We start from the raw sequence: 16141 nt of genomic DNA, 5'->3' as shown, positions 1-16141 counted from the left end.
GGTTGCGTTATTACGAAACAGTACCATAGAAGACGAAGATGGCGACCGGAAACGCGTTAGCCACGTCGAACGCAGGGAAAAAATTATCCCCGTAGCAGTCTCGAATTAGGGAAAATTTTCCCCGTCGCCGTCTAGAATGTAGGGAAAAATCCCTCTGGTCGCCATCTTGCCACCAAGGGTAACATTAACCCGAAAAACTAACTCCGTGAACCAGGTATGTTTTTATTACACAGGGCGTGCGTGCGTGCGTACGTACGTACGTACAGTACAGTACATACAAAATCCAGTAATCCGAAAATCTGCTGAAATTCGACATTCACCAGTTCGATATAATTATAGAGATTCTACTCTATTTTAAACGTAACGAGAATAATATTAATTTTACATGTACACTATCTTTAGCTCTTTGAGTTGAAAACTAATATAATTTATAATACAGTAGGGCTCCTTGAAACAAGTTTTATGGCATAGATTATCTAAATACTGTAGCTGAATTTTCATAAGGTATCACATGCTCAAATACATATATATGAATTAACTACGTCGTAATAGTGACCATATTTATATTTGTAGCTAAATTTTCATTAAAAAGTATTGGATATTTAGTGGCTACTTTCGTGTCAGTAGCATTCACGTCGTGGCTTTTTGCAATGGCACCTTTAAGGAAGACACGCGCTTAGAAGTAGAAATGAATCATCATAATAATTGGCTATATAATGATAAATATTGATAAAATAGGCCTATATATAAATAAAAATCACGAATCATCCAAATTTATGAATTTTTATAACAGATTACGATAAATCTAAAAAATACATGATATCCATTACGAATGAGCAGAAGCAGGTTTTTAACATTAGCGTAAAGGTAGTTGTTGTGATGAAGCCGATTTTGAGGAAAATTTTAAATTACAATAAGTAAAATATAATAGAATATTCACGTGGTATTGCATATTACTATAATATACGAATAAATAAATTTAAAATTATTTTGTTTTGAATTTCATATTTTTTTTACTTTCCCAGCTATTATGTGTACAGTACTATATATAACAACGAAATGTATTGGAATCATGCCAATTTTGACCCTGTAGTCATTTACAAATCACCATGTTTTGTGACCTCCCAAACCCAAAACAATCAAGAGAACAGCAAAAAATTCCGTGGGTCTTCAGTCATGGGTTTGCGCTTCTCCAGGACAGGCTGGCGACATCGAGTTTTCTGGGTTCTCTCCACGTCTGTAAGGGGCCAGTTACTCATAGAAAGGCCTCCCAGATGGTATTATTCTTGCGCTCTCACGTATGGACAAGCAATTATAAACTTTGTCCGGATTATCGAACGCTAACGTTATCGCTCGGAAAATATAGCAGGAAAGGCTACACACTCCATATAAACCAATGAGATAGATAGAGATAAACTTAAATTCATGGTTTTATCAAGTGTTGCCAATGAAAAACTTTTTTGACACTAGTGTTAAGTTATAGAGGTAAAATTAGATTATATGCATATATTTTTTATTTTAAATAACAGGACAAATTTTAAGGAACGTCAAGTTTGCCACAGTCTAGATTCCGGAACTCTATTTTATTTCCTGCAGGAATACAAATTTCGTAAATGCAATATATAAATTCATGCAGGAGTAAACTTCAAATACAAGTATAATAATACAAATACGTACAGGGTTTTTGTGCGTTTATTTAGTTTTGAACTTATTGTAGGTTTTTAACAAAGTACAAAACAATTTCATCTTGAAATTACAGTATACACTTCGTAATTTACAAGTTCAAGAAAAGGTTTATGTACAGTACTTTCCGAACTGTTGCACCGCCGTCATGCAGCCATTAAGATACTGCAAGAACTATGGAACTGCAGAACTACAGAATAGAGGATATAATTAATTTTGAAATTACTAGCAGAAATTCGTTCATAAAGCACACATTGTTTTTAATTGTAACGGCTTTTATATTTTAAGTAATAAACAGCGCATTTTCAATTTTTTTTACACAAGTTTAAAATTTTTCTTATGTAAAGAAAAATAGCGTGCTATATACATCGTGAAAAATATCTTTTAATTAAATTTATAAAAAAAAATTAAAGTAAAATTAAGAATTCTATATTATAAATTATAAATTAAGAAAACTTACATTCCTTTTGTTTTTTTACTAGAAAATAATTGGCAAAATTGGCTTCTGCAATTTTAGTAATAGAGTTTGCGGCCGAAGTTCAAACGTTAAACTTGTACCGCAAGCAGAAGCACACGTTTGACGTTTGAACTCCAAGTAAAACATATTGCGCCACACGTTCACGTCGTGCACTTATTCATGGGAGATTGTTGAAAAATGGCAGAAACGTTTAACGACGACGAATGTTAACAGCTAAAGTAAATAAAAATATTAAACTATTTTAAAGTATTTATAGGATGTTTAATAACACTGAATGATTATTTTTAATTAGCGTCGCATCTCCTACCGCACAATACGATAATGGGACTACTTCATACTTTTGTTGAGGGAAGTAGTGGCTTACGTAAAACCGAAAGCAGCTCGGGAAATTATTTTTAGAAAATTTACAAACGTATTACGCTGTTGATGATACAAGAGGCTGCGAAAGAACAGATCTACTCCAACAGTATTATGATAAGCTATTATGAACACAATTATATGTAAATTCTATAAGCATTAAACATCACTTGCAAAAAATTGAATATTTAAGTAATTTCTAGATTGAAATCGTCTGTTTCTTCACAATATTATTGATAAATGCTTAATAATCATTATTTTAATAAAATACGTCATAATTTTAACCCAAAACACAAAAAAATGAAGAAGTTTTAGCCAAACTTCTACTTAATATACTACACGTAGCGAACGCCATTATCAACCTTCTAGAATTGCCAAATGGCAGCTCTCGTCAATATATATTTGAATACCTTATTAAACGTCAAACTAGGATTACCACAAAATGCTTAATTATATAAGTCTTGACTCATAATTATTTTCAAGTGGTAAAGTAGGGTGATATTTTAATTAATAAATTGTCACAAAACATCTGTGTGCATAAGACAAATGTAGAAAGGCCATCACGAACCCTATCTGCTAGTAATCATTCTGTATCGACTTGTCTGTCTACTCAAGGACAGATCTACATAGGAACTAATAGGACTTAAGCCTATGCCTCTAAGTGTCAAAGGCCTACAAAAATTGAATTATTATCATAAATTTTTAATACTTTTTTATTAACAATGAGCACTTATGGTATAGTAAAAAGTTATAGACAAGACTATGTCTTGTTTATAAAATCGTACATCCTGCTGTCTTCTCAGTTTAAAGGTTTGCAAGGACAATGCCAGCCAATGGGCTAGGGGGAACAAGATGATGTAAATTGATAAAGGATATGAATTGTATGTAAGTAAAATAAAAACGATTCATAAAGTTTTAATCATTTGCTATGTACCGGAAAAGAAATATCTTAATTAAACCATTTTTTAACTTACGAGAAGCCAAAGAAGATTATTTTAATTAAAACTTAGCATTTAAATAATTTTTTTCAAATTTCTAGGGAAGGGAGCTGCCCCTCTGCCCCCCGGCGACGCTCTTGGAGGTATGAAGGAGTACATGTCAGGAGTTGAAATTTTGCACAGAGTGTTAGGTGCCCAAATCATGCGCGTATACTATAGTGTAGGTGTGCAATTTTTAGTTATTTATTGGCGAAATGCCTTATAAGAATAGTTCAGGTAGATATTTTGCAGTTGTTGGCTGACATAATAGCCAGAGAACGTGGTTTAAAGCTGCATGAGATACTCTGTACACGGAAACATGGTGCTTTCAGATTGTCCACGTATTCAACTGTTCCAGTTACATTCATTTCCACGAGATCAAAATTCAGGAAGAGAATGGGTAATCATCTGAGCATCTAAATAAACCAGACTTGTAGATAGTCAGGGGACTGTGAACCGAAACACAATTAAATACAACATGGTGACACTCTCTACAAACAGGCAGTAGTACGAGATTTTCACGTGCGTTGCTCGTTTGTAAGTTGGAAAAACGAATATTGTAAATTCGAATTTTGACAAAGACGTGCGTTGGGAAGTTCGAAAAGCGAATGTTGCTAAATCGAATTTTGACAAACGAATCTTTGAAAAAAACCCATTTACCTGTCCCGTGTTATTTCCCACATATTTCTGGTTGCTACGTGCTAACCCTCGACCGATTCACCAGAGATATCTCGTTTCATCATCAGAACTTCTTGAAATTAGATGGCGCGTTGTTATAATCTTATAATTTTATATTTAAACAAACTTCCGAAATAAAATTATTTATTTTACATTTATTAATATATATATATTTCGTTTGTGCAAAATAAAAAAAATAATTGCAAACGATACAATAGCCACCATTATTTTTTTCAAAAATGGGAAATTTTCGCATTGACAAAAATTCAACCTGGTACGTCATGCACCGAAGAGAAATTTGAACATTCGATAGGTTAATTTCAATAAAAATGCATCGTGGAAGATGCCGTGGTCGTGGCTGTGGCCAGCGAAATTTGTATGATCGTGCTCAAAACCATTGATACTAAAGATGATTGGAGAATGAGAACGAAACCTGCAATGAGCATCAAAGTGATCCCGCATTGTAGTAAGTCTCCGAGACATAGTCTTGTCCCAAATACGGCTTTGCTGCTTTTCTTGTTATGTTATTAATATTAACTATGATAATTTATAGTATTATTGGTTTTATTGTAATCAATGTAACGCAGTTGGTCAGTAATCAATCAATGTAAATATTTCATTATTTTTTATGTTTTTTTATATCAATATAAGATATAAAGTTTGTCATTCGGCACCATTTTATAAATAAATATATTCCAACTCTGATTTTATTAAAAACGAATTCTTAAACCCAATTTAAAAATTCTTAATCTAGCAAAAATGGGATCCCATTGGCCTTCAATAGGCCCAACGGAACACCATTTCCCTAAAAACCTAGATCCGCCCGTGTCTAATGATGGCAAAGTTATTTATCTAGTTGGATGCTCAGATGGTTACCCATTCCCTTTCTCAATTTTGATCACGTGGAAATGAATGTAACTGGAACAGTTGAATACGTGGACAATCTCAAAGCATCGTGTTTCCGTGTACAGTGTACCGCATACAGCTTTAAACCACGCTCTCTGGCTATTATGTCAGCCAACAACTGCAAAATATCTACCTGAACTCATCTTATAAGGCATTTCGCCAATAAATTACTAAAAATTGCAGACCTACACTAATAACTAGCGATATAGCAACGGCTGCCAAGACATACGCCTTCGTGTGACAGAATTGAAAAACACGTTCTGTAAATTTGTGGATGTCTGCTCGATGATTCATGGAATAAAATCGATTATAAATCAAGGATGAACATATCTTAATTATATATATTTTCAGAATATGATAATTTGCAGAATATGTAAACAAATTAAGGTTAATCAAAGACTTATATCAGTATTGTATACTGTGTATAGCAGCAGAACAATTATACAATAGAGGGCCCTATTAGTTTTGATCAGCTGCGTAAAAACTGATAGCACCTTTTGTTCCATGATTACGTCGCTGACTGCTTTCAATTTCGTAAATGCCTAGTAAATAGTCTCTGTCATGCATATTATTAACATATTCTCTGTGAAAAATTAATTTTTTGTTAAAATTGTCATTGTAAAACACCGTGCGATTATTGTTTCTTTTGTTTAATAGAAATTTTTCGTTCAGAACAACTCTTGATGCTTTCTCAATGTAAAATATTTTAAAATATATTTGTAGATTATTAAAGATAGTTTATGTTTAAGTTCTTTTAATACTTTTCTATTTAGTTTATATCTATCTTTTCTTAATACATCTACGGCAACAAAATTGTTCCCTTTATATTCATTTGGATTAATCGGTTATTAGAAATAATTTAGTATAAATATTATTCGATTACTTTCATAAATATTTTCAAAACATAAATTTATTTTTACAGAATACCTACGAAATACTTATGACATGTTGCACAATATTGTCATAGAAACATCGGTGAATGGAACTGTATTTGTTGAATCATTCTTGTTTACAAGGTAATTAAATCGAAATGTTTTTTTTTATCTTGACTTTTATTTTACTTAATAATTTATTACTAAAGTATTATAATGAATATATAAGCATAACTAATAGAAATTCATTTATTATAATGGCTTTCATATCATACCATTTATACCGAGTAATTGCAATTAAAGTATTGTGTACTGTATATGGTGCACTAAAGTTAATAGAGTTTTTAAAAATCATATAAAATCAACAAATTGGCATATTACAGTGGGTTTTTACCAAAAGGCTTGTCATGGAGGCAAAGTTTTCTGGCATAAGAGAAATTTTTATTTTAAATTTTCATGGATAGAGTGTGTTATTATCAGACAATCAGAACAGTATAGAAAAAAAGGTAAGATAGTATGGTATTTATTCATTTGCATTCGTGTCCATGCTACAACAACAGTTGTTCAATGTGCCCACCAGAATTACAATGTTCAAGTGAGCCATAAAATAACTCACAGATGCATGAAGCGCAGAATCTGTCCATGCCTTATTCGCTAATGTCAGCATTGAGTATAACACAAGCAATAACTTTATTTGCACGAAATACTGATGATACTGATGCTCATCGTTTTAAAGGATTTAAGTTTTCATATTTTCATTATGCAAACGGTATAATGCCTCTCTATCAGTGGAAATTTTTCTTATGTCAAAATATCTTCCTGTAAGGAAGGAGAAATGAGAAATCTTGCGGTGTAATCCCCAGTGAAATATACCAATTTGTTTATTCAATATAGTTATTATGAGTTTAAAAGTCTACAAAATTCAGGACATCCATGTATTTATATTCAACGCTGTCTAAAGATATATTTAGCAGTCTAAAAGAAATTTGTTGGTGCATTGCAGGCCATGCAGTGTACTGTACATTTCCGTAAAAATTCTAAAAGAAAACGCATCACTATTGGATATTTTCAAACGAATAAACGATTTTTTTCTGCATAAGTACACATGTTGCAGCCAAGTTTTAGGTTGTTTCTAACACAGGATGCAGTGTGTTAGAAACAACAATAGAAATACGACATGGTTTCAAGTTATCAAAACAAGTTTTAGGTATTAAATTGGCCAGAGCTTTTGAATGTCATTCTGACCACATATGATTCATCTATTATTTTGCGAGATCGCAATTTTTTATAAAGCTGTTTTATGTAAAACACAATACTGCGTATATACCTCGATTATTTCGTCTTTGTACAAATTTATGCTGAAATTCATGGACTTCACAAGCTCTCCGCATAATGATAGTTCAATTCCGAAAAATAGACATATGAACCTTTTAAAGCCAAAGTGGTGTAAGTCCATTAAACACTGTTTTGAGATATAAAGACTTTTAGTAGAATAGTAGTTATTAGCACTGCTGACTGCATAAACTTGTGCTGCCAACTATGGAGCTGTTTGGAGAACTAGGAGTTACACCACTATTCCTGTAGGTAGTTTTACATATTCGAAATTCATTTCTAGCATTAACGCAGATTTCCTCAAAAGTGGAGTTACACCATTTTGGCTTTAAGGGGCTCATATAGAAGTTCAACCCTGTTGATGATGCAGTGTATAAATTGCCCATGACACAGTAATAACAATTAATTATTACTTCTCTGCAACTTGATAAAGATGTTACAACTAATGTTATACATAAGACAATGAATAATGTTGCAGACTTCAGTACTGCGCCTGCATTGTTACGGTAGGTGAATGTATCCTATGTCACCAGATTGAAGGTAATGAAAAAACTAATGCGACGTTAGCCTTATAAGTTCAGCAATAACAACAGTTGCTTACAGGAAAATTCAATTGATCTTTGCACTTGTTCATCAGAACGAAATGGATCACTCTTGGCCATAGAAGATTCTGTGGAGTGACAAATTATAATTTGATTTCAATGAAACAGTGAAGATTTGAAACTGTCGCATGGTAAACAATTTTACTGATAACAGCAATAATTATGTTTTGCATTATCTTGTTTACCTTGTTCTACAGATTATTTTGTGTGGCCTTTGATGATTTATTGAGAATGTGTTGCAGATTTGATGGCCTCGAAAAAAAATATATTACACTTTTTGTGAGAAGCATCACAGATATTCAGTTACAATCAGTCATTGATTAAACTGTTCATCACTTTCAGATTTTACTTTTTGGGCTGTTAGGAACTTGCATGGGCCGGGGGAATAGCAATCATTTTATAGTTTCTGGTTTATAAACAAATGAAATACGTAGCATGCTTCTATATTAATAAAAAAAAGTTTTAAAAATTTGGTTCTCTTTACACTTCTGAATGATGACTACAGTGAGCACTATCTCGAGCACTGAAACTATTCCTGTGTAGTATGTGGCTTGTAAAATGGAACATTTGTTTTCTATAATGTGAAAAGTAACTTTTGGTACTAATTTTTTCACAAAAAATTCATCATACATGTCCAGAAATGTTACTATAGGAAATTTAGTTTGATTTCGACTGTTGATGATTCTAAACTTCTAAATTCATACACAGCATTAAATAGGCTATAATTGCCCATGACACAGTAATAAATAATTAATTATTATTTTTTGTCATTATTGAAGTTTTTAAAAATTTTCTGATGAAACTGGTTCTTAACCTCCATGTTAGCGTTATTTCTTCATCATATAACTGTAATATAGCAGACAATTCTACACCATAATAATGCTATATCTTGTGAACTGTTTCTTGCTAGTGTGAGTTACCATCTATTACTATTGCTTTGTGTTAATATCATGTTTCCATGCTTTGGAAATTAAGGGTGACAATATAACACCATAATCCATTTTAATTCTCTAGAAAACATGCAGCAACGAGTTGCTTACCTTTACACACAACATTTAAAATTTTGCTGGTGCAATCTTTCATCATATTTTATTTTTTAAAATTTATATTTTTAACTGTTATAAAATGAAAAAAGCTTAATTTTGAGAGTAGAGATCGCTTTTATAAAAAATTTGTAAATTCTAACATTGAGTAAAATTGTCATTAAGTTCGATTTTACCATAGATACACATAACCCTCTTTATCTTCCCACCCCCAACTTTAACTACCAAAGTTTAATACCATGAAACCTGATAAGAATATACGTAGGAAAATACAAGTTATAACGATGTTAATCATAATGTGAGGAGGGAACATCAGGATTCCTATTATACTTTTGAAGTCAATTATTTTCTTATCTGGAGATTTTTCTTTGCTGCTCGTACCTATTTTTTGTTCAATTTTTTTGTCTGTATTTTGTTCGCTTCTTCTGTTCTCTGTCCTCCTATATTTGGACTTAATTTCGCATTTGTAGCTAGTTTCTCTAAGGTATTTCTTTCTCTAGGTTTAAGTTGTCTTCTTTTTAGGCATTTTCTTTCCATTCTCTTCTGTAGCTCTGTCCTGTTTGTAGCGTCTTCTGTGGGGAAACACTCTGACACTTCGAATAATATTTATTTCTGGAAGATTCTGTTTGTGACTTTGACTATCTTTTTTTCTTGTTCTTGTCTATTCTTCTTTTTCATGTTCAGCAAACAGAAATGTACTACCTTGTGATTGGGCAAAATTATTCTATTATTAAGGTAATCTAGCTCTATTTCCTTTCTTTCTATAACATCTCATCCAGTTATGCCCCAGCATGGTATGGTTATAGCCAATCTTACGATTCTACACGTAGTCTTAAATTTGTGACCTCTTCATTTAAATGTTGGTGCTGTTACACCTAAAACTAGTATGGACTCTCTAGGTTTATTTTCTACTTCGAAGGTCATTCCTTAGTGAACAGGTGCTTTCCTCTTTATTTGGTCTGTCAGCTCCTTCAATAAAATAGTAGTTTCCACATTCAGATCTAATTTTACCTTTGTAGAAACATTGTTGATATAACAAAGGATGTATGGTTTTTTTTCTTCTTTGCACTGTTGTCAATTCTTCTTGCCATAAATTTCGTTTTTGTTTTCAATTATATCTCATACTTTGGAATGGTCGATTCCTATCTACATACACATCTTGCTTCTCTCATATGTGCCTTCCTCATTTATAAAATATGGGTCTACCTTATCTATTAGTCTAATAATGTTATTTCGTTCAACTGTGACTCTTTCTATTGTTTCTTCGCTTATAGCGATTTGTAAAGCTCAATAAAAGATTGCCGGTTCTCGCGATATTACTCGCTGTCATATTCTAATGTCTATTCCATTAAGGAACTTAATCTTGAGTCTCTTGTCTTATTCTCTGTATTAAATTTGTTGTATAATTGCGACTTCTGTTGCATTTTCTCCTGCAAGTAGGAGAAAATGACTGGACTGGAGTCTAATGGCAGAGGTCTGAACATATTCTCCTCACTCTTGCATGCATGCATAAAATTTCTGTAATCTATAAAAATATCAAATTGCCTAGCATAAGTTCCTTAAATATATGATACTTCTCTACATCTTTCATCTTCCTATCTTTTTAGGCATACTCCCTAGCAATACGAGTTAATTTTAACTCATTCCATTCGGAAAATCTTTAACATTATGTAAACAGGTGAAATTCATTATATGGCACATTTTTGCATTTTTTCGATAATTTTTTAAATCACGATATTTTGCTTCAATATCGCGCTACATTCAATATGTTTTTTTTCTGTTTGTTTAAAACATATTACAGTTTACGATTGTTTAAGTTTTAGGTTTATACAAATTTAAAATAATATTAAAATTTGAAGTTTTTGAAAAAAAAAAAATTAATTAATTTACAGAGAATCGCCGATCTTTGTACATCTATTAAATAGACACATCTGTCTTCTTTTAAATAAAACAAAACGTAGCTCCCTAGCTAGAACGGGGGAGAAGTTATTGCCATTATTTACACTGTGTGTGTAATTAGTTAGTGGGGAGAGAAGTCGATTGTTATCGTAAAGCGATACAATAAAGTTTGATTGATGAATTGAAACCATGTCGTACTTGATTCTTGTTAACTACGAAACACAATATAGTGCTCTGATGATCACTTGACTTTCTTCTCCCTTTTATTTAGTTGATTTAGTCAAATAAATAAAAGGGAGAAGAAAGCCAAGTGATCGTCAAAGCAGTATATTGTTTCATAGTTAACAAAAAACATTAGAGTGTATCATCATATATTTCTGCTTGGAATAGTGAATATATGACACTTTTTTATACTTTTTGAATGCTTTATACAATAATACCCTAAAATAAGCGATTAGCTAATTTTTTCCTGCAATATCCGGAAGTAATGAGTTTTTTCTCAGTAAATTTTCAGCTACACGTTTTTGATAAGAAATCTTCTTGCATAAGTAAAGTCAAATAACATGAAAAGTAGTAGAATTACATCTCTAAAATGAAGAATATAGCTATTTTTTAACGTTTGTTTACATTTTGATTTTAATCACGTGGATTGGTTTTCCGCAGGAAAATCCTGACCAAATGGTTCTGAAAAAACTCTCATTTGTTGAAGTTAATTTAGTCATAATATAAATTACCAATTAGAGCATAATAGGTGTAGAAACAAAAATGTTAAACCCAATTAACAGCACGAACATCTTCCATAGATTTACTTTAGGAAGGTGGAGTTTCCAGGGGAATATTTATTGCTAGATAGTTTTAAAAACATATTTACTAGCCTTAATATTGTCGAATTAGCTAATTTAATGTCTAAGAGCATCAAATTAGTTAATTAGAGCTAAAAAACGATTTAAAAAGCAAATTTATTGTGATTGTTTACATTTTACTTCGAAGGTTGGAGGTGGGGCTATTTACGGAAATATTTTCTTTTCACAAGTCTGTGATTAGTTAAAGTAATGTCAACAAAGACAGAAGATACCCAATAAAACCTTAGAAGGAGTTTCCCTTTGATTGTTTTTAGCCAACTGTGTAGTTAACTGCGAAGATTTACTGTAGAATGGTAGAGGGTGTATTTACCGAAATATTTATGGCCCAGGGGTGATAACCAGGGCCGGAATTACATAAGGGCATTTGGGACTTGTGCCCAGGGCCCCCACAAAATGGGGCCCCCACAAAACTAAAAAAAATTATGTTTAAACATAATTTTTTTTTCTTTTTATTACCACGACAGCCTAGTGTGGCCTAATCATGAGGGCAACAGGCAGAGAAAACCAAACCCGGAAAAAAATTTCTGGAAAAAATTTCACATAGGTATTTTTCAGTTAAATTAAAATAATTAGTTTTACGCTATAAAATATATGTTTGTTTACAATAACCTTATTTTAAAATGAAATTTACAACTTCCTAGTTCAAATCTAATTGAAAGTACAGTATTTTGTGTAAACTTTCTAAATCATCAAATTTGCCTACTCTTAAAGGGGGGACCCCCTTACCGAATTTGTGCCCAGGGCCCCTGGATTGGTAAATCCGGCCCTGGTGATAACAAATCACTTATTGGCTTAAACAAAGACAATCGACCTAAGAAGAGCGAATCAAAGCTAATATCGCTGGAAAACTCGAATATAACACAAATTAATAGAAATTTTAATTTACACCAAATGGTGTATTTCACATTACCGATTAACGGAAAAGTCACGTGACGTATACCGATCAGTAGCTAACTGCATGGAAAGTTAATCTAGTGACAGCTAACATCTGTGCTTTTAGTCCAAGCAGCTATCCTAGCTACATTTGATAGTGATTCGATAAATTCTGTTATACAAGTTCCATTTGGATCATCTGAATATGATGGAACTAATGGGACTAAATTTCCCATTCCTTCTAAAGTGGCTCAGGGATTTTCTTCTGTTTTTACACTATATCTCTTATTTTAACTTATTTTTTACTTAGATACCTTTGAATGTAATCTATTGTAGTTACTTAACTGTATTTTTCTACCTAATTTCTATTTCCATTTTTTGTGATTATAATCTTACAGACAACAGTAACAATCGTTACCCTGGAAGTTGGCCACTCATGGCACCAAAGTGTGAGAATACAAACCGTTATGATGTTACTCATAACAAACAACAAAATGATTTAATGAGTGAAACATAACAAAAGATACATAAATCGAGATACATAATATAATCTATTGTAAGTCGGCTCTATCTAGAACATACCACTATATCTAAAGTACACCACTAAACGAAAAGAGAGAAAGTTTACAATCGATTAAAAATAAGGATAATAACTATGTCAAGCAAACTTGGATAATGCAAAATGAATGCTGGAGAGTCGGAGCAAGACTATCTACTTCCTTTGTTGCAGGATCTTTCTGGTCATAGACTGTGGTCAATATGCAGATTCCTTCTTCCCTAGAACTACTGTTAACTATGGAAATGTCTAATTTCCACAGACTGCCTTGAACTCGTGAATTTTTCTCTTTTTATTCTGTTTCCACTAATCAGATTTTTGAATTCTGATCTTCTGACTGGACACACATGTGACACAAGAGACAGATGTTAAGAACTCTCTAAGGAAAGTTCTACTTCTCTTTCTCACAAAATATGACGACTTTTGGTCTATTTTGTAGCTAGAATATTACACTGAATTATTAATCAAGTGCTAAAATCTAAGACTGTACTAACAGGTGATAAATAAAATGAATAAATTATCGAATAAAATGGCTCTCTCTCTCGCATTCTTATATAAGCAAACCTCCCTATAATATTGCAGAAAATTTTTGATAAAAGCTAAAAGCTTCAGGCAGGGTGAACAGAATCATGGCCCACACACAATAACAAAGCCAAGAAAATAATTCAATTTATAAGTATAACCTTCTGTGAAACGGAATTACGTCAATACGAAATATTCCGGAAACTACCAATACTTCTATTTTAAACAATGACATTCACAGAAACAAGTATTGTTGAAAATGATTTGAAATAATACATGTTTAAAAAAGTCATTTGAAAATATATTTTCAAGTAGTTTTATGAGAAATGTTTAATATTCTTGTTTTTTAACATTAAATGGTTCTCTGTTTTTTTTCAGCATATATATTATATCAATCTTAAAATAGAATAATAATATATTTTTTAGATTTATTATATAAAAGTCTTAATGTTTTCTAATAAAGTATTTTGTTTTAATAATTATGCAGTGCATTTCTAACAACTTATCTAAGAAAGAACAACATAAAACGTTCTAAATCGTATTACCTTTTATTTCTTGTAAAAAGATACATCAGGTTTGACAATACTTTTGCATTTTATTATATAAATTTACAAGTTGAAAGTAAATTTTATTACATGTATCCTTTTTATTTTATATTTCAGATTGACTTTCCCTGTTCTCTGTGCTGTTGCAATTGCAGTTATACTACCAAATCTTGTAGATGGACCCCATTGGCCATATCTTTTTAACACCATAAAGTATATTGAACTGAATTGGTGGAAATTAATACTACATTTATATAATTTTGGAAACATTGGCATTACAGTAATTTGCATTTATCTTCAATCGAAATCTTAAATTTATGCTTAAAATAACATAAAAATTTTTATACACCTTTCTTTCAGATGTTTAGTCACATATGGATTATGAATGTAATCTTTCAATTAAATACCGTCACTGTTCCTGTATTATTTGTTATAGACAGGTAAGAAAAGTTATATAATTAAAATGTAATTAATTTTAAATTGAAAAGAAAGTGATTACTTCAAGCTAATTTGAATGTAATTGACCCGAAATGCATGTTTTTGTAAAACCTTCTGGATGATACTTAAATTAATTATGTAAGTACTGTACATATTACCTTGTCGAGTTGGCAATTCTACCATATTGACATGTGCACTGTTGTATGAAAGATGGTTGGCAAATTTTCACGGTACATACTGGAGAAGCAGAGAAGTATTATACCTTTGTTGTTTTCAGAAAGTATGAAAACGGGTTAAGGATTTTTGACATCACCCTTCTTGTATTGTAGGATCGTCGTGAATGTTTGCCATGAGGAGGGTATATGGTTGATACAGTGCACGGCGTTGAATAGGTTGGTCAGCATAACTCGTGCTGGGTTAAGTTTCTTCAAACCCAGTACTGAAGTTGGTCAGGACCTGGAGCGGTGTTCTGACAGTGTTGTAACCTAGCGACAATTTTTTGCTGCGTGAACGGCTGGCATAACGGCTTGTTGTTCCTCAAATGTGCTAGTTACGGTATAGATTCCGGGAGTTGCTGCGTATGGTGCACTGGGATGCTGTACATAACCTGAAAATGTTGCTTGACGGTGCGTTTGTTGACCTGACAATATGTTGGATTACTTGCAGTAATAACGGAGAAATCTTGTTTCCTGTTCCGGATGTATAGTCATTGTAGTTCACAATCCGTTGGTGTGTTATTACGAGTTACTGCTGACAACGTATGGTTACCATCAGATCTTCCTTGAGGTGGGCTACAGCGGGTATGTGAGATGTTCTGTGCCAGTCAAGTAAAGTCTCTCACCATCATTTCCAACATATCTTCATCTAGGGCTGCCTGAAAACGACCGCACCAGAAGGTGACCCAGGTTAGGGCGTTGTCAGGGTCGGCATCGGTGTGCAACTGCGCTTGTTCTGGTGAGGGCAACTTGCAAAGAGAATTGACAGGGCTACGCAAGACATCTGCATAGGAACACATTGGCATCTCAGTTGGAGCGTTAGGTGTGGCCGTGGGTAGCTGCATTGGTGTCCTGGCCTGAGTAAGGGTTGATGCCTCTGATGTAAGGACTTGGCTGGTCAGTGCCAGAGGTGCACTGCAGGGTTAGTGTTGTGTCCTTGCTGCTAATGATGGTGCGTGGTCGTTCAATTCTGACTGCATTGATACATCGTTATTACCAGTAATTGGCCTATTTGATTGGCGTTTGTCTTGGTCAGCGTGGCCGCAGAAAAATGCATCTATGGGTTGACTGGCTCCTCTCTTGTGATGGCGATGTCGATGGTATGTTTGCAGCACACTTGGCCTCCTTTGGTGGTGTAATTTGGCAACCTAGTACACACACACTTGTAGCCCTTCCTACAATACAAACATCTAATTCGCATAAAAAGATTATGAAACTTTCAAATGAAAAATTTTAGCACATTAAAAGAAAGATGGCCTATGCAGTATCAAAATCTAAATTATTGCAGTTTTCTAGTTGTTC

General features: G+C 32.8%; 1 protein-coding gene across 1 annotated transcript in view; it reads left to right on the top strand.

Moving 5' to 3' along the window:
* The window catches only part of LOC136973959 (uncharacterized), a 34800-nt gene extending 20122 nt beyond the window's left edge, over positions 1-14678 (top strand). Inside the window, exons 7-9 of the mRNA XM_067268732.1 lie at positions 6002-6095; positions 14129-14215; positions 14304-14678. Of these exons, the coding sequence (XP_067124833.1) occupies positions 6002-6095; positions 14129-14215; positions 14304-14499 (377 nt within the window). The 3' untranslated portion in view covers positions 14500-14678. The remainder of the gene's footprint in view (positions 1-6001; positions 6096-14128; positions 14216-14303) is intronic.
* Positions 14679-16141: the final 1463 nt, after the last annotated feature.

This window comes from Centruroides vittatus, unplaced genomic scaffold (assembly GCF_030686945.1).
Source record: "Centruroides vittatus isolate TY-2023 unplaced genomic scaffold, ASM3068694v2 contig_3328, whole genome shotgun sequence".
Taxonomy (NCBI): domain Eukaryota; kingdom Metazoa; phylum Arthropoda; class Arachnida; order Scorpiones; family Buthidae; genus Centruroides; species Centruroides vittatus.
Note: the sequence above shows the minus strand (reverse complement) of the source record. Positions and strands in the feature narration are given on the sequence as shown.